General features: G+C 53.5%; 1 protein-coding gene and 1 pseudogene across 2 annotated transcripts; both read left to right on the plus strand.

Annotated features, from left to right (window-relative positions):
• Positions 1-7,716: 7,716 nt before the first annotated feature.
• Positions 7,717-11,779, plus strand: LOC120393440 (mas-related G-protein coupled receptor member H-like). 2 transcript variants are annotated; one of them, XM_039517998.1, is made up of 3 exons: positions 7,717-7,819; positions 8,543-8,884; positions 9,322-11,779. In XM_039517998.1, exon 3 carries the CDS (start codon positions 9,376-9,378, stop codon positions 10,339-10,341), a length of 966 nt encoding a protein of 321 aa, XP_039373932.1. In that variant the 5' UTR covers positions 7,717-7,819; positions 8,543-8,884; positions 9,322-9,375; the 3' UTR covers positions 10,342-11,779. The 2 variants fall into 2 exon arrangements, with proteins under 2 accessions (XP_039373932.1, XP_039373933.1); XM_039517999.1 differs by having other exon boundaries at positions 7,718-7,819; positions 8,744-8,884.
• A 5,943-nt stretch (positions 11,780-17,722) lies between these two features.
• LOC120393455 lies at positions 17,723-19,191 on the plus strand (annotated as a pseudogene).
• Positions 19,192-19,504: the final 313 nt, after the last annotated feature.

Below are 19,504 nucleotides of genomic sequence, written 5' to 3' on the forward strand. Positions count from 1 at the left end.
CTCCTCTCCCTGGTCGCGTGGATGGCCTTTTTAGCCAGGGCGAGGAGGAGGTTGACCAGGAGGTCCCGCGACTTTGTGGGGCCACGGATAGGGAGTGCATGGATAAGGAGGTGGGGGGAAAAGTGCAACCAGAAACGCAAGAGGATATTAGTGAGGAGCCGGTATAGGGGCTGCAACCTGGCGCACTCTAGGTAAACATGCGCCAGGGTCTCCCTCACGCCGCAGAAGGGGCAGGTGTCCGGGACAGGGGTGAACCACGCCAAGTACACACCCGTGCTCACGGCCCCATGAAGGAGCCGCCAGCTGATGTCCCCGGCGGGCCTCGGGACCAGGGTGGAGTACAGGCTGGCCCACCGGGGCTCCTCACCCTCCACAGGTGGCAAGAGGTCCCGCCACTTGGTGTCGGGGCGGGACACGAGGTGAGGAAGTGAACGGTATGGAGCACGAGCGCGTGAGTTGTTTCCTTGGCGCGGTTTGAAGCGGACCGGCTGCAGATCGTGCAGCCGGCTGGCGGAGAATGGGCGGGAGGGCCGGTCGGATCCACGGGGCAGAGGCCCGATGAAGAGGTCCGGAGGGCTCGGGGTGGGGGGTGGGCGGGGCGTGCCCTCACGCAGGACCCGGTCGAGGTAAGCCCGAGCAGCGGGCGGCAAAGCGGCCTTCACCTCCTGTAGTACGCCGGGAGTACAAGGTCTGGAGAGCCCCATCCGCCGAGCGGCGTCAGGGGATCCAGCCAGTCTCCCGGTCGTAGTCAGGAGGTCTCCGACCCTGGTGGCTTCTGCCAGGACCAACCTCTGGCGCACGCGGGACTCCGCCACCTGCACGGAGCTGAGGTTGTGTAGCAGGGGCTCCGCGAGGAGGTCTGCCCCTCGGTGGCCGCCACGGACCTGGTCGCAGAGAACAGCTTCCAGGTCGGAGGAGGTCCTGGTAGAAGACCGGCAGCCCAGAGAGGTCGCGGAAGGCCCTCGGGTCGAGATAAAGGAGCTGCCGGTCGTATCGGAGCCCTCGGAAGCGGCGCAGAAAGGCGTGCGCCAGGGCTCTCCATGCCGGACTACCTGCACCATAAAGGAGCCTCTGCAGTGCCTGGAGGCGGAAGACGTGGACCTGAGTGCGGAGGCACTTCAGGCCCTGCCCTCCCTCCTCCAGGGGCAGGTGGAGTACCCCTGCAGGGACCCAGTGCAGTCCTGGCCAAAAGAACTCCAGCACCACCCTCCGGAGGTCGGTCCGGAACACCGGGGCTGGGACCAGGGTGTTGAGCGGTACCAGAGCATGGACAGGACCAGTTGATTGAGCACCAGTGCCCTCCTCGGAGAAAGGCACCGGAGGAGTCCTGTCCATTTCGGGCCGCTCCGCCACCCTGCCCAGCAAACCTTGCCAGTTCTCCGGCGGAGAGGATGCGTGGCAGAAAGGTAAACGCCGAGATAGAGCAGCGGACCCGCGCTCCACGGATGGCCTGAAGCGCGGGCGGGAGGAGCTCGCCTGCCACCCGTCCCCGACCACCAGGCCAGAGCTCTTGACCCAGTTGACCCGGGCGGAGAGGCCGCCGAGTACACGGCTTGGCAGGCCTCCACCGCGCCAAGTCGCCCGGGTCCTGGACCACGAGGAGCACATCGTCGGCGTGCGCCGACAGGACCAGCCGCAGCTCCGGCTCCCGGCACCAACCCGTCAACCTCCTGCGGAGGAGACAGAGGAAGGGCTCGATCGCCAGGGCGTACAGCTGGCCCGAGAGGCACCCCTGCCGCACTCCCGCCCGAAGCTGACCGGCTCGGTCAGGGTCCAGTTGAGCCTGACCAGACACTCTGCGAGCGTACAGCACCTGGAGAAAGCCCACAAACTGGGGTCCGAAGCCTAACGCCTGCAGAGTGCCCAGGAGATACCCGTGGTCCACCCTGTCGACGCCTTCTCCTGATCCAGGGACAGGAGGCGAGCGACAGACCATCCCTGCACCCAAGCTCCAAGAGATCCCGGACTAGATACAGGTTATCGAAGATGGTACGGCCCGGGACGGTGTAGGTCTGGTCTGGGTGGATCATGTCCTCCAGCACGGACCCTAGCCGAATCGAAATGGCCTTCGCAACAATTTTATAGTCCGTGCTGAGGAGCGAGATGGGGCGCCAATTCCGTAAATCGCGGAGGTCCCCCTCTTCGGCAATAAAGCGAGCACGGCTCGCCTGCACGAGAGGAGGACCCGCCCGCAGGACTCGGCCCAGACGGTGACTAGGTCTGGGCCGAGGACGTCCCAGAACACGCGGTAGAACTCCACGGTCAGCCCGTCCATGCCCGGGGATTTATTGGTGGGCATGCGACGGAGGGCTTCCGAGAACTCGGCCAGAGTGAGAGGCAGCTCTAGCCGGTCCCGGTCGCCCGCGCTGACCGTCGGGAGCCCGTCCCAGAGCACTTTGCAAGCGGCAGGATCGGTCGGATCCGGGGAGAAAAGGCGCGCGTAGAAGGTCCGGGCCCTCTGGCACATCTCCGCCGGATCCGTGAGGGGGGAGCCGTCCTCCGCCAGGAGGCAGGTGACGTGCTTCTTGGCCCCCCTCCGTTTCTCCAGGGCGTAGAAGAAGCGGGAGCCGCGATCCATCTCCCGAAGGAGGCGGATGCGGGATCGAACAAAGGCGCCCCGGGCCCGATGGTCTTCCAGGACCCGGAGCTCCTCCCGCTTCTCCCGGCACGCTCCGCAAAGGGATGGATCCTCGGGGCTGGCGGCCAGACGCCTCTCCAGCTCTAAGACCTCCCGCTCCAACTGCCCTATTGCCGCATCCCTCCGTCGGCTGGCGCCCCGGGTGTAGTCACGGCAGAAGAGCCGGGCGCGCACCTTCCCCACGTCCCACCACCGCCGCGCCGAGGGAAAGGCGCGCCGCTGCCCTCGCCAGGCCAGCCAGAACTCCCGGAAGGATGCCACGAAGCCCCCATCCTCCAGCAAGCTGTTGTTGAAGTGCCAATAGGCCGGCCCCGGCCTCTCCGCGCAGAGAGAGGCCGTCACGGTGACGAGGTGGTGGTCCGAAAAAGGGGCCGGCCGGATGCTGGAGGACTGGGCCCGTGAGAGATGGAACCGGGACAGATAGATGCGGTCCAACCGGGAGTGGCACGACCGATGGGCTTCCACCCGGACATAGGTGTACGTGGAGGCGTCGTCCGGGTGGTGGTCGCGCCAGACGTCCACCAGGGAGTGATGGGCGACGATCTCCCTGAGGACGTCCGCGGCGGCCGGGCTCTGCTCGGTCCCCGAGCGGTCCTGCTCCTCGAGGACGGTGTTAAAGTCCCCGCCCAGGACCAGGCACTCACGAGGATCCAGGGAGCCGAGGAAGGCGGACGCCCGCCGATAGAACTGCAGCCGCTCCGGGGCAAATGCCGGGGCATAGATGTTGATGAGGTTGACCACAAGCCCCGCCATGCGGACCCGGAGGTGCAGCAGGCGGCCCGGCACAGCCTCGGCGACCCCCAGCACCTCTGGCCGTAGGTCGGGGGAGAACAGGGTAGCCACTCCAGCCTGATGGGTGGTGAGATGGCTGAAGTAGACCCCGTCCCCCCACTCCAGCCGCCAGCTAGCTTCGGCGGCCGGATCCGTGTGGGTCTCCTGCAGGAAAACCACGGAGTACCCCCCCTCCCGAAGGAAGGAGAGCACCTGGCTCCTGCGGAAACCCACCCTACAGCTCCGGGTGTTTAGTGTGGCGAAGGTGATGACTGCCATGAGGAGGGCTGGGGGGGATCCACGGCAGCAGGGGCGCTCGCGGCCCCCGTTGGGCCACGCAGCAAACCGTGGCCCACCCCGAAGGCGAGCAGGGAGTCACGGTGGTAAGCCGCGACATTCCGCTTCCCGGTCCCCTTGCCCTCCCCTATGAGGAGGGCAAACACCGGAGAAAGGGGGTGGGGGGAAGGGACAGGTCACCTCCTCCCTGCTAGGCTGTGGGCAGGGAGGATGGTGCCAACAATAGAGGGGGGGGGGCAGATACGGGGACTATCAAGGACTTGGGGGGGGGGTCAGGTACCGACACAGGAGCAAAATCCGGCTCCTCTAGCTGCACTAAGGAGGGGCGGGGAAACAAGAGCAATGGGGGTGCAGTGCAGGAGGGGCAACTTAAACAGGGGAGAGGCACAAGCGCACTGATGGGACTATGGGCACGAGGAGGGGCTAATCAGGGTGAGGGGCCGCGGAGGGAGGGGAGCAACCAGGCTGGGGGTGGGTCAGAGGGACCAAGGGGCTGGCTTCAGGGCTGGGGCAGGACAAACAAAGCTTCAAAGGGAGACGGGCGGGGCAGGCAAACAAACTAACTGAAGCTGGGCTGGGCGGGGGGGGGGGAAGGCTACAAGGGACAAACGGAGCAGGCAACAAGGGGCAAGGCTAGGGGGCCTGTTGCAGAGGGGAAGGGGTCAGTCCAGGGGAAGGGGGTGCGTGCACCCACAAGCACTTGTGCACAGTCAATGGCTAGCTGGCTGCCGCTGGAGGCCCAAACGGTGGCAATAGGGCGTGGCAGGCCAGGCGAGCAGCTGAGTCCCAGAGGCAGGAACTGAGGCAGATGGTAAGGGGCCAGCAGGGGTGGTGGAGGGGGCAGCGGTGGTGGTGGGGGTTGGGGGGGACACAGATGGACCAGGGGGCAGGCTCCACGCCACACCCCCGTGTCCCCACAAACACAGTCTAAACCCCCACCACTAGAGCACAGTCAAAAAGTTACTCAGTTTGTTTGTAAGGCCCCCTCCACAGTGGTCTTCAGATTCCTGTGCACTTCCCAGCAGCCGGTGGTCTTCTCAGTCCTCCTCCAGGCTCCAGCAGCTCCCCGGGACAAACACAGCTCCAGCAGCAGCAGCAGCCTCTCCTCCTCCAGCAGCCCTGGTGGCCAGGCAGGAAGGACCCCCCCAGGTGGTAGCTGTAGTGGTGGGGTCCTGGCTTCTCCCTCCAGAGGTGGGGGAGTGGGGGCTGGCCAGCAAGGCCCCCCCCACCCCTCACTCACTTGCTCAGCAGCAGTTGTAGCAGTAGCAGTCCTGGGAAGAAGCACTCCAGCCAGCAGCAGCAGCCCAGGAAGGGAGAAGGGGCTCCAGCCAGCAAGGCAGCCAGAGAAGGGGGGGCACTCCAGCCAGCAAGGCAGCCCAAGCAGACAGAGCAGGTCCTGTAGCAGGGTGGACCCTGCTCCTGCCTGAAGGGGTTTAAAAAGTGGCCTGGCAGGGCTTGAGAAGACAGCCTTCAGGCTAGGCTGATTGGGGAAGTGGCTGCAGCTGGGGGCCATGCCCCAAACAGAGCAACGGGGCCTTATAAGAAGGCAGGGAAGCCAGGAGCCAGACAGTCTCTCTCTGGCTATAGAGAGAGATGGGCCTGGCTGCTTAGGAGCTTGAGACTAGATACCTGAGTGCAGTAGGGCTGGGGAAGGCTGAGGAGCCGGGGAGCTCCAGCCTAGACCACCCCAGGCTGCTGCCTAGCAGTGGGCCAATAGGTACTGGGGGTTGCAGGGGGCAACCTAGGGGTAGGCCAAGGCAGCAGGTCCAAACCCAACTTTGCCTGTGATGAGTAGGCTGATACTGCAGTCTGCCCCAGAGTGTGGGGCTAGACAATGACTAGCAGTAGCCAAATACTGAGGCAAGGTAGGGATAGAGGGTGGGGGTTCCCTGAGACAGAAAGGGAGACCCAGAGAGAAAGGGGTTACTGCTAGGGGGCAGCACCCCATGTAAAAGGGCACCGGGTCCAGGGAGGGACACGGGGGCCTACGAACAGGTGGATCACCAGCCTGCAGAGGGTGCTCCAGGGCTGGACTGGCCTAACTTCAGAGAGCAACCAGTAGGAGGCGCCGCAGGGGTGAGTTGACTCGTTTACAGGCCCAAAACTGGACACAATACTCCAGATGAGGCCTCACCAATGTTGAATAGAGGGGAATGATTACGTCCCTCAATCTGCTGGCAATGCCCCTACTTATACAGCCCAAAATGCCGTTAGCCTTCTTGGCAACAAGGGCACACTGTCGACTCATATTTAGCTTCTCGTCCACTGTACCCCTAGGTCCTTTTCGGCAGAACTGCTGCCCAGCCATTCGGTCCCTAGTCTGTAGTAGTGCATGGGATTCTTCCATCCTAAGTGCAAGACTTTGCACTTGTCCTTGTTGAACCTCATCAGATTTCTTTTGGCCCAATCCTCTAATTTGTCTAGGTCCCTCTGTATCCTATCCCTACCCTCCAGCATATCTACCATTCCTCCCAGTTTAGTGTCATCTGCAAACTTGCTGAGAGTGCAGTCCATGCCATCCTCCAGATTATTAATGAAGATATTGAACAAAACCAGCCCCAGGACCGACCCTTGGGGCAATTCGCTTGATACCGGCTGCCAACTAGATATGGAGGTATTGATCACTGCCCATTGAACCCGACTATCTAGGCAGCTTTCTATCCACCGTATAGTCCACTCATCCAGCCCATACTTATTTAACTCGATGGCAAGAATACTGTGGGAGACCATATCAAAAGCTTTGCTGAAATCAAGGAATAACACGTCCACTGCTTTCCCCTCATCCACAGAGCCAGTTCTCTCCTCATAGAAGGTTGAAGAGTCATAAGTCTAGTGGAAGCTAGTACGTGTCCAGAAATGGCACTGAAAAGTGTTACCTGCTGGCTGGAGAGTAGATACCCCAGTGCCAAATCAAAGAAAAGAAAAGCTTCAGACAAGTCAAAGGGTGGATGCCTCTTGCCGATGGTAAACTGGCACACTCCCGGTTTACACTTTTTAAATAAAAAGAAAAGATTTACCTTTACCCATCCTTATTTCTTTATTTAGCCAAAAAGAGAAAGGTAGATCAAGTGTGTTGTGCATTTCAAGAGAAATTGTATTTCTTTGTGGACATGAATGGAAATGTGGGCTAAGGGAAATGGGGTGGTGAAGCACTGGAATGGGTTCCCTAGGGAGGTGGTGGAATCTCCTTCTTTTGAGGTTTTTAAGGTCAGGCTTGACAAAGCCCTGGCTGGGATGATTTAGTTGGGAATTGGTCCTGCTTTGAGCAGGGGGTTGGACTAGATGACCTCCTGAGGTCCCTTCCAACCCTGATTCTGTGAAAGCCCACATGCTTGATTTGTCAGCAACATGTAGCTGTGCTAAAAGAATACCACATTCAAAGACTCTGTGAAGCAAACCCGGTGGAAAAATGTAATAAGTCATGGTTCCTGAATTAGAGAATCATTCAGCAATTTTGCCCATGTACCTTTCTTTGGCCTCACCACATTGAGTCCCAACAGTGTCAGGTAGCGATTTCAAGGCAGGAATAAATGTTTCACGTTATGCTGCTGAAGCTTAATTTCAAAGGCGTGAATGATAGTGTAGAATTCTGTCCTTACTTGGTTGCGCCCCTGCATTTTTGTGTTGAGTGAGTTCAGGTGCTGTGTAATATCTGACATGAAAACAATGTCTTGAAGCTGTTGTTGTCCTCTAATTCAGTGACACCTTTCACTTCCTGATCCATGAAAAATTGGATCTCACCATGCAATTCAAAAAATTACTTCAACCCAGCGTACTGGCTTAGCCAATGACTTCAGTGTGATACAGGAGTCCATGATGAATGTCCCATTCTTCCAAAAGCTGGTGGCTGAGACCTGAAGCTTGAATAAATGTTCAGTTCTAACAATCACATCCATCACATGATTCAATTTCAGCATTTTACTACAGAGAGCTTCTTGATGTGAAATGCAGTGAAAAACTGTTGGTTATGGTTGATTTGCAATTTGGCCTTCAATTTTCTCACAACTCCAGCTTTCCTGTCCACCACTGAGGGTGCTCTGTCTGTATCCGGACTCACAGCTCTTGTCCAGTCCTCATGCAGTTTGTTCAGACTTCCAACAAGTTGCTGAAAAGGTAATTTGTTGTTACTGGGTCTCTCATCGGAATCAATTTTGAGATACAATAGAATCCCACAGTAGAGCTGTTAAAGAAGAAAGATTTTTTTTCCCTGGATGATTAGACAAATAAAAAATTGTTTCTGAATACATTTTTCCATTGAAAGATTCAAGTTTTGAGTGAAAAATTAAAAACCAAAATATTTCAATTCTGAAATGTCACCATTGTTGCTCATGGGAGATATAGTTCGAGTGCAACTAATTCCCATTTTCCTCTATAGACTGGGCTCCCAGATTGGACTACATCTCCCATGATGCACCACAATCTTCCCTCTTGGTGAGAGGAGGCAGTTCATTACGGTAGTCACATGGACGCAGTGCATAGTGGGAGATTTCGTTCAGCAGGATAGCCTGGCCCATAGAGAATGGGACCATGAGGTAACTCAAACTATAGCTCCCATGAGGCACCACAGAGGATAAAAATATTGTTGTATATGTTTAAAATATTTCCATCTGTGGTGTTTAGTTATCTAACAAACAATAAAAAATGCAAGGAAATTGGACATTTTTTTGCAAAAATATTGATTGATACAAAAACCTAATTTCTCAACAACAAAGAATATAGATTGGAAATTTTTGACCCTCCCCCCTATCCCATATTTCTCTTCACCATAAACGCAGCTTTCTACCACATCTAACTCATGCAATTTAATCTTGGGCAAGTCATTTCCTTTACATTTAGGAGAGCAGGAGCACTGTGCAGAGCCCTGTCGTTACCTGATGTTATCAAACCACCCAGTGCTCACGAGACCTCCAGACGCTGTGATCTCTGTGTCCCACCACGCAGGGTGGGCAAGATATTTCTCTGCCTACACTTGGGAGGTGCTGGGTGTCAGATACTCCACAGGGACTGGCAGGGACATTCTCCATGTCTCGATAACAGATTATTACTTGGAAAAGTTTCCCAAGAAGATCCAATCTGGAGAATTGCAGTTAGTGACCGCGAGAAACCGAGATTCTGAAGTGGATCCAGCCCAGCCCGGCTCCTGTAAATAATCGGTTCAGGCCCCAGGGAGGAAAGAAGGTAGGGAACTGCTGGATGGATTCAAAGCTCTTTGCCACCATTAATTAAACATGGTTGTTCTCTCTCTCTCACACTATCCATTTCCCCCATCCCCACCCCATCCCCAGTGCTGTTCCTTGTCCCTACATGGGCAACATCCTGTCCAATTTCTGTTTCTCTGTCCTTGTCTGTCTGCCCAGCTCAGCCCCTATGTTTAATTCAGTCCCTGTCACTTGCTGTCAGACCAGGATGCTCCCCACTCATCAGTCTCTCTCCAGGTCTCTCCCTGTCCCTAGCATCCCCCATGGCCATGATCTCTCTGGATATTTCTCACTTCCACTCATTGGGATCTGGCTCTACCTGGCCAGGGGGCTGAGGAGGAACTGGAACAATTGGTGAAACCCAGTGCTGGGGATGTCCGAGTCACTGATTCCCCTCTATCTGCTCTCTGCTTACAGGTGTGTGTGAGAGAGAGGGAGAGGGAGAGACAGGCATCCTACAGCAGAGGTTTCATGATGGCTGACCTGAGCACAGTGTCTCTTCCCCCAACATCATTTGGCCTAGATCTTGGAGCAGAAAACATGACTGAATGCGTACTGTTTGATGCACCACCAGGGACCATCTACGGCATCACTTGGCTCATCTGTCTGTTCGGGCTGGTGGGGAACGGGATCGTGCTTTGGTTCCTCAGCTTCCACATTAAGAGGAACCCCTTCACTGTCTACATTCTCAACCTGGCCGTCTCCGACGCTTTCTTCCTCCTCTGTTCGACTGCTTATCTCATAGCTTGTGTGGTGGAATATCCATTTTGTGTGAATAATGTTTTTATTTACATATTCCTGGTATTTAACATGCTGTGTCTGTTGACGTACAGCACCAGCCTGTACCTCCTGACGGCCATCAGCACTGAGAGGTGTCTCTCCGTCCTCTATCCCTTCTGGTACCAATGCCACCAGCCAGAACACTTGTCTGCCATTGTCTGTGCCCTGCTCTGGGCTCTCTTCATGCTACTCTCCTGTACAGTGGGTGTTTTTTGTCTTGTTCTTCCAGGTGAATACTGTATCATATCCTTCCTACCCACCTGTTTTCTGAATGTCCTGATATTCGCTCCCATCATGGTTCTGTCCAGTCTGACCCTGTTCATCAAGGTCCGATGTAGCTCACAGCAACATCAGCCAGGAAAGCTCTATGCTGTTATCCTGCTCACTGTCCTCTTCTTCCTCCTCTTCACTGTCCCTCATAGTGTCCAGATCTTCCTCCTTTATCATAACATATTCGATTCCAGTGAGTTATTTCACATGCTGGCCTCTGCAAGCAGTGGCATCAACCCATTTATTTACTTTCTAGTTGGGAGCTATGGGAAGCGGCAGTTCCGTGGCTCCATCAAGGTCGCACTCCAGAGGGTTTTTGAACAGAAGACAGATTCCAGAGAAGATGGAGAGACAACCAGTGCAGAGCCAATGAACACTGTCACTTAATTCCCTACATCACCCAGTCTTGGAGATCCTGTTCTTAGGATGGAGATTTACCTAGATCCCAGAATCAAAGAACTTAGAATGGGAAAGGACCTGGTAGGTCACTTGCTAATTCTTCCCCACCCCCACCCAGAGCACAGTCCTTCCCTAGAGTGGATCCCCAGGGTTATGTGCAGTTGTAAAGAGCAACAATGAGTCACATGGGGCCCAACCTGCTCCCAGTAGAATCACCTTGGAAAGTCTTGTTGACTTAAATGGGATCAGGAACAGGTTCATTATGATCTGATTTGCTTTGTTCTAAATTTGCCTCTGACACGTAATTTCAGTTTTGGTGACAAGTTTCCTGCAGTGTTACCTGTGAGTGTTATTTTCTCTTCTGTAAATAATTAGTGCTGGGGATGACTTTCGGCCTCCCCACTTTCCCTGTAAATATGCTGAGTAAAAATTCAATGGCCTGGAGAAATAATAGTAGCACGAATGTAGGACTATCCCTGTCTAACTCATTCCCCAGCCAGTTCCCTGTGCAGAGACACTCCCATGGAAGGCAGGGGATTGTTCCATGCAGCTCTGGACTCCCGCTGATCCCTGATGATATTTGAATCGTTCACCTTTATTCCAATGGAAATAAGACAAATTAACTATCAATTAATCAAATTCAAACTCCTCCATTAATATTGCCAGGCACCTGTGCTCCAAAATGACCTGGCTAACTGCCGGGTTTTGCTCACTAACTCCTCTTCCTCGGTATGCACCCTGACCTCGACAATTTGGGGAATGTGTGACAATCTGGGGAATCGATTTCCAGGTTATGAATTTGTTGTGAGATGAACTCTCTGCATGTATCGGTATCTGGCTGCAAACATCATTTTGATTCTACAGCTGTTTTATTGCCTTCTTGCTGCCTCTGTACCACCATCTTGGACTAAAGTCCAAGGGTTGGTGGCTCAGGGATACTACCTGAGGTTGTCTAACTTTCATGGTCGTCCATTCAAATGGAATCCCCCTGAACATGGAGATGCCTGCTGCCCAGGGCACACCCATGTTTCAAGTGTGACTTCTGTGAGGACATCACTAAGCAATAGATCACCTGGTGAGGGACTCTGAGCACCTGATGAGGCTGCCAGGGTTTCACCTGGCAAAGGGGATGGGAGGTTGAAAAAGAGAGGGTTTGTCAGTGGCCATTTTAGAGATAGAGAGATGAGGACACTGACTGCAGAAGAGAGAGAGAGAGATTGCCTGGTTCAGAAGAGAAGCCATGTGCAGGATTGGGGACCCCCTGAGGGACCCGCTGAGGGACTCTGACCTTCACCCAAAGCATACATCAGTATGGTGAGGAAAGTGAGGGAGGGAAATGTGCCTAGATTTCTTATTGCTTTGTCTAGATATGTGTATTTCTTGCACTAGCTACAGTAAAGACTGATTGGTTTTAAACTCTTTTGAAAAGCCCGTGTGTCTGTGTGCTTCACTATCATGACCCCCTGAAGAGGTGAACTGTAAACCAGAGTGCTCACAAGTTTGGCAGTCTGGGAAAGGGTGTGTCTAAGCTACTTAGGAGTCGGGGAGGGGGGTCAGCACTGGTCCTGGGGGTGAGGGGTGCTGGGCCGTCTCATCCCATTTCTGTGAAGGGCTAACAGAAAAAGAGCCTGGGCCCAGGGGACGGAAATGCTGCAGCCTACTCAGACCGAGGGACGCTTGAGAGCACAAGGGGCCAGTGGGATGGGAACCGAACCCAACAGCCTGATGAGTGTCTAGCTGGGGGAGCTTTGCCAGGGCTGGGTGGAACAATATGAATAAACACCGTGTCATGGTCACTTTGCTCTGCCTGTGATTGCTCCTTGTCTCTTGCCCTGAATGGGAGCTGCTCATGAAGGTCCCGAGCTCCAGAAGGATCAGCCCAAAGGGGTATTTCATTCCTTTGGGTGCCCATGGTATTTCCAGAGAGGTTCTTCTGGTAGGGCCAATGGATCCTGATTGCTGGAGGGGGGGTGGACAGGATAAAGGGATAGACTGGGCATGGCTGAGAGGCTGGGTGTCCAGCCCCTCTCCCAGGTGTCCAGCCAGGTTCTGCTTCTCTATAGGTTCAAGGCGCAGCTAACTCAGCAGGTGCAAGCTAAGTCCCTTGCCCACCAGGAACTCATTGGCTGATCCAAACACAGCAACGGCTGCCCCAGGCATGGCTCCGCACACTGATTAGAAAGAGCCCAGGCTCACACGGGGATCCATCCCAGGCTCAGAAAGAGAGAGTGATGAAGGGACGGACATGCTCACTGAGGACCTGATCCAAAGCCCATTTAAGTCAATAAGAGCCTTTCCACTGGAAAGAGCAGGAATCCATCACTAGATTTGGATCAGGCCCTTAGACAAGGGGCAAGGATGAGTCTGGCAGCAGCAGCACCCCAGCTATGGGACCCTGTTCTGCAATAGCCAACAGGGGAGAGGAAGTGCCGTGGGGACTGCACAGGTGGATAGGATGGGAGTGTTTAACCTGCTACTTTATCGAATGCCAGGATGTTAACACTGCTGGGATCAGGGTTCTGTGGCCAGGGACTCTGCTTTGTTCGTTGGGCATCAGCAGACAAGCCAGTTCTTTACACACCGAGAAGCGCCACGCCCGCTAGGGGTATTTGTTTGGTAGGGCAGACAGTGAGAAGAGTTAACGAGCCCTTCATTTACCCATCCCCCTGAGGAGTGACCCTGGGCTGCCAGCCCACGCCGTCGGGATGGTTGGACAGGGCCCCTCCCCCCATAGGATTGTCTCAGGGCTGAGGGGAGGTTGAACATTCAGCTCAACTTCTGCATCCCCTGATGTGCAGGTGCCTCCCCTGTGGATGCCCCATTGCCTGAACGTGGGACTCTGTGGCATATGGAAGAGGTTCAGCCCACGAGGCGAATCGGAACACAGGGTCTCTGCCAGAGCGGAGTCTGAGGGCAAACGTCCACCAACCCTTGTGCTATAGGATGAGGAGGATGGACAGAATAAGGGGGCCCCTCTCTGTGCCTTTGCTGACCCAGCTCCCTCTGAACGGGGTGCTGGAAATATATGAGCTGCCAGAAGAGATGGGAGAAGGCCCCAGGCCTTCATCATGGTAGGCACCGAAAATGCCTTGGGATGCACTAGAGGAGCATATCCTGGGGCGGGGCGGGGGGGTCATCTCCTATACTGCACTGCCTCTGAAGCAGCCTTCGGCATGGCAGATAACCCAGTGTGGGTGGGGGCAGTCGGACACTGACTTAAGGATGAGAGTCCGGCTTTAACCTTTGCATTCCCTGAGGCTCTGCCCACCACCATGCAGATTCCCATGGCACTGAGGGATGTGTGTTAATGAATACGGGATGCTCTGCAATCTGGGAGTTCCTGGACAAGGGGCATCTGCCAAACCAGAACATCTTGCTGACTCCTGAGGGGCTGTAAGGGCACGGTTCAAGATGCAGGTGCCTATCTGCCTCCTGTGCACATCAGGGAAATGACTCACGGCTCATAACGGTTGCCAGTCTCCCCTCATCTGGGGTCAGAAATGTTTAGCTTCTAGTGTAGATGGGGCAGACCCAGCATCAATCCTCAGACAGAAAACACAATAGACCTCCGTGACAAAGTGGGAATTTTCTTAATGTTTTGTATGAACACTGTGGGTGTCTGTTTCCCCTGTGTATTGAACAAGTATCTAGGTGGTGGGATAAGGGTGTGTGATCTTTGCAGCGACCCCTAGCGGGCAGGTGTGGCTTCAGTCTAGCTGCTGGGCCCAGACAACATCCAGACACTCTGTATCCTGGCAACTGATGACTAGGGCCCATCGTATGCAAGAGCTAGCCGGAGGAGTTGGAGAACAAAGCCAGAGGTGGCAGCTAGGTGACTGGTTTGCCTGGAAAGAGACAAAGGATGGAGGAGGGGCAACTGGGCATGACTGAGGGTCGGCCGCCGGAAGCGAGTCAGTCTCCTGGTGTGGGACTCAGGGGGACAGCCCAGGGCTCAGGGCCTCCCCAAGATGGACTTGGCTGAATCTTTCTACCCTTCTGTGCTAAGAAGCCCTGTTCTACGCTGTGTTCCTGAGGTCTAATAAACCTTCTGTTTTCCACGCTGGCTGGGAGTCACTGCTGACTGCGGAGTCGGAGTGCACAGTCCCTTTGCGGGCATGTAAGGCTTCCCCAGGTGTCCCATCCAGGTGGACTCACTGCAGGGAGCTTATGACATGGAGCAGGGGAGCTGAATGCTCCAAGGTCAGACCCAGGAGGTGCTGAAGCTGAGGAGACTTGCCCTGGTGAGAGCTGTGCCCTCAGGGGTGCCACACTACAAGAGAGGCCTGTCTCTACTCCTTTCCGAGCCGTTCCAGAGTAGAGCCTGTGCACCGTGACAGCCTCACATTCCCCCAGGAGCTCCTCATGCCATGCACAGGGCTCTGATCCTGACTCATTGCACAATCGGGGGTTCAAGTTCTGGTCTTCATTTGCTGGGTTTATTTGTGGCCATGTTAATGCCTGGTGATGTCACAGAAGAATCATTTTTCACAGGTGTCCCAGAATTGTGATTGCCTCAATGTGGGCAGAAATTGGTTCATTAGCAGCTGCAGTGACATAAGCATGTAACCTGCAGCCAACAGCATTGGCAATAGGGGCCGGGTCCTTCTATCTAGGGGATTCTCTACCACTTGCTTAATTTTGGTTCTAGCCTCCACTCAGTAATCTAGGAACCCAGATCCACTCTGGACACCTAGATTGCCCGCTTGCAAGCATGTACAACAGAGGTTTAAACAGAAGAACTTTACTGGAGGAAGGAAAAGGACAGGACAGGGTGAATTTGGACAAACTTTGCAATTTAACACTTTCTACCACCTGCTTCCTCGGGGAGCATGAATCACAGTCTCCGAATGGCTGATGCAGTTTTTTCAGCTTCGTGCCCCCACTCCAGTTCATGGGTCCCCAAATTCCTCACTTACAGTCTGCGGCTCCAGGAGTGCCAGGAAAAATCACAGTCCCCATTCCTTAGGCAGCTCTAGGGCACTCCCACCTGTCCTTCCATAATGATTGCAACAACTAGGGCAGGAAGGCCTTGCTAGAGTCTTCAGGCTGGCACAGACAGCTGCCATAAACTCCTCTGCCCTACCATAGTCCATACAACTGCTCTTGGTCTGCTGCTGTCCTGCACGAGGGTCAACTATTGCTTTTCTCTGGCCACTGCTGACCAGGTAACCAGAACTGCTGCTGGACTCTGTCTGCCCCTTGCCCCACCACACTGCCACCAAAGGCCCCTATGGTTGTCACCTCTACCCTTTTAGATACAAGAGAATCAGTGGCCTAAAGAACCCACCACACTCCCTACTCCACAGGCAGATTTTCACAACAGCTAACCAAGCACACACAATCGCTCTCATCACTGGGTTTGTGTTTTTCCTAGGTCTCTTACCCAACCTCAACAAACTTGAGTCTCCATTAGGGTCACCCTGAACCTAGTTACTGTTCAGGTCATACCTAGGTGGTTCCTGGTAAGGTAGTCTCTAAAGTATTGGCCCCCAATACAAAACAGAGCCAGATTACACCCCAATGTCCCCAAACTATCCACAACTGACATGCAAATGAGGTGCTGGATCACTCAGTCAGCTCCCTTCACTGTCAGCAGAGACCAGCAAACAGCTCCTCTGTTACCACCTTCTGCTTGTTGACTTCAGACCACTGGGCCTGCCAGCATAAAACACAAGGACATTCCTTAAAAGCTTTTGACAAACAGCATCATTTATCATTTGGATCATGAACTCCCATTTGGCTCATGACCACACCCAAAATAGCTGCTTTCTGGGCTGCTGCTTGGTACAACCAAGAAACAAGGAGAGAATGAACTGGAAATGGAATTTACAAGGATCAGCACCTGTCTATCTAATTCTATGTAGACTCATGAATTAAGGTTGCTGGGGAATGTACCCTTAAGGGCAGTGGTGCAGCCACTCCTTTCTCATGGGCTGCAAACATCTGTCAGGGACGGTCTAGATTTACTTGGTCCTGCCTCAGTACAGGAGGCTGGACTTGATGATTTCTCAAGGTCTCTTCCAGCCCTGTGTTTCTATGAGAGGTGTGATAAATCCAAGGGCCTTGGGAATAGGAGATATTGGTAGACAGAAAGTGGTCTTTAGAATCTTTAGATCCTCTTTAGAATCTTTAGTGTCTCTTGATCACTAACTCCTGTGGGATCTTTCTGGGAAAGTTTTCTGACCATTTCCCTGCCAGTTCCTGTGCAGCAACCAACACTCAGTCCCTGCCAGGTCTTGCAGAGAAATGTCTCCCCCCTGCTGGGGAGAGCGGGACACACAGTTCACAGTATTAGGAGGTCTCATGATCACTGGGTGGTTGATAACATCAGGCAGTAACAGGGCTCTGCACATGGCTTCTGAGATTCTAAATGTAAAGGAAATGGCTTGCCCAAGATTAGGCCTCCTGAGACAGATATCATAGAAAGCTACACTTATCATTTAAAGGTTCCTAATGTATTGAGAATCATAGATCATAGAATATCCGAATTGGAAGGGACCTCAGGAGGTCATCTAGTCCAACCCCCTGCTCAAAGCAGGACAAATTCCCAACTAAATCATCCCAGCCAGGGCTTTGTCAAGTCTGACCTTAAAAACCTCAAAAGAAGGAGATTCCACCACCTCCCTAGGTAACCCATTCCAGTGCTTCACCACCCTCCTAGTGGAAAAGGTTTTCCTAATATCAAACCTAAACCTCCCCCACTGCAACCTGAGACCATTACTCCTTGTTCTGTCATTAGGTATCACTGAGAACAGTCTAGATCCATCCTCTTTGGAACCCCCTTTCAGGTAGTTGAAAGCAGCTATGAAATCCCCCCCTCATTCTTTTCTTCTGCAGATTAAACAATCCCAGTTCCCTCAGCCTCTCCTCATAAATCATGTGCTCCAAACCCCTAATCATTTTTATTTAAAAAGTGTAAACCGGGAGTGTGCTGGTTTACCATTGGCAAGAGGCATCCATCCTTTGACTTGTCTGAAGCTTTCTTTTCTTTGATTTGTCACTTGGGTTGTCTTCACCATAAACGTAGCTTTCTACCACATCTAACTCATGCAATTTAATCTTAGGCAAGTCATTTCCTTTACATTTAGGAGAGCAGGAGCAATGTGCAGAGCCCTGTCGCTACCTGATGTTATCAAACCACCCAGTGCTCACAAGACCTCCAGATGCTGTGATCTCTGTGTCCCACCATGCAGGGTGGGCAAGACATTTCTCTGCCTACACTTGGGAGGTGCTGGGTGTCAGATACTCCACAGGGACTGGCAGAGACATTCTCCACATCTCGATAACAGATTATTACTTGGAAAAGTTTCCCAAGAAGATCCAATCTGGAGAATTGCAGTTAGTGACTGCGAGACACCGAGATTCTGATGTGGATCCAGCCCAGCCCAGCTCCTGTAAATAGTCGGTTCAGGCCCCAGGGAGGAAAGAAGGTAGGGAACTGCTGGATGGATTCAAAGCTCTTTGCCACCATTAATTAAACATGGTTGTTCTCTCTCTCACACTATCCACTTCCCCAGACCTACCCCATCCCCAGTGCTGTTCCTTGTCCCTACATGGGCAACATCCTGTCCAATTTCTGTTTCTCTGTCCTTGTCTGTCTGCCCAGCTCAGCTCCTATGTTTAATTCAGTCCCTGTCACTTGCTGTCAGACCAGGATGCTCCCCACTCATCAGTCTCTCTCCAGGTCTCTCCCTGTCCCTAGCATCCCCCATGGCCATGATCTCTCTGGATATTTCTCACTTCCACTCATTGGGATCTGGCTCTACCTGGCCAGGGGGCTGAGGAGGAACTGGAACAATTGGTGAAACCCAGTGCTGGGGATGTCCGAGTCACTGATTCCCCTCTATCTGCTCTCTGCTTACAGGTGTGTGTGAGAGAGAGGGAGAGGGAGAGACAGGCATCCTACAGCAGAGGTTTCATGATGGCTGACCTGAGCACAGTGTCTCTTCCCCCAACATCATTTGGCCTAGATCTTGGAGCAGAAAACATAACTGAATGTGTACTGTTTGATGCACCACCAGGGACCATCTACGGCATCACTTGGCTCATCTGTCTGTTCGGGCTGGTGGGGAACGGGATCGTGCTCTGGTTCCTCAGCTTCCACATTAAGAGGAACCCCTTCCCTGTCTACATTCTCAATCTGGCCATCTCCGACGCTTTCTTCCTCCTCTGCTCGACTGCTTATCTTATAGTTTGTGTGGTGGAAAATGCAGTTTGTGTGAATAATGTTTTTATTTACATATTCTTGGTATTTAACGTGCTGTGTCTGTTGACGTACAGCACCAGCCTGTACCTCCTGACGGCCATCAGCACTGAGAGGTGTCTCTCCGTCCTCTACCCCTTCTGGTACCAATGCTACCGGCCAGAACACTTGTCTGCCATTGTCTGTGCCCTGCTCTGGGCTCTCTCCATGCTACTCTCCTGTACAGTGGGTGTTTTTTGTCTTGTTCTTCCAGGTGAACACTGTATCATATCCTTCCTACCCATCTGTTTTCTGAATGTCCTGATATTCGCTCCCATCATGGTTCTGTCCAGTCTGACCCTGTTCATCAAGGTCCGACATAGCTCACAGCAACATCAGCCAGGAAAGCTCTATGCTGTTATCCTGCTCACTGTCCTCTTCTTCCTCCTCTTCACTGTCCCTCAGAGTGTCCAGATCTTCCTCCTTTATCATAACATATTTGATTCCAGTGAGATATTTCACATGCTGGCCTCTGCAAGCAGTGGCATCAACCCATTTATTTACTTTCTAGTTGGAGCTATAGTAAGTGGCAATTCCATTGCTCCATCAAGGTCGCACTCCAGAGGGTTTTTGAAGAGAAGACAGATTCCAGATAAGATGGAGAGACAACCAGTGCAGAGCCAATGGAGATGGTCACTTAAATCCCTACAGCATCCAGCCTGGGAGACCCTGTTCTTAGGATGGAGATTTACCTAGATCCCAGAATCAAAGAACTTAGAATGGGAAAGGACCTGGTAGGTCACTTGCTAATTCTTCCCCAGCCCCACCCAGAGCACAGTCCTTCCCTAGAGTGGATCCCTAGGGTTATGTGCAGTTGTAAAGAACAACAATGGGTCGCATGGGGCCCAACCTGCTCCCAGTAGAATCACTTTGGAAAGTCCTGGTTACTTAAATGGGATCAGGGACAGG

This window comes from Mauremys reevesii, unplaced genomic scaffold, assembly GCF_016161935.1.
Source record: "Mauremys reevesii isolate NIE-2019 unplaced genomic scaffold, ASM1616193v1 Contig2, whole genome shotgun sequence".
Classification (NCBI taxonomy): domain Eukaryota; kingdom Metazoa; phylum Chordata; order Testudines; family Geoemydidae; genus Mauremys; species Mauremys reevesii.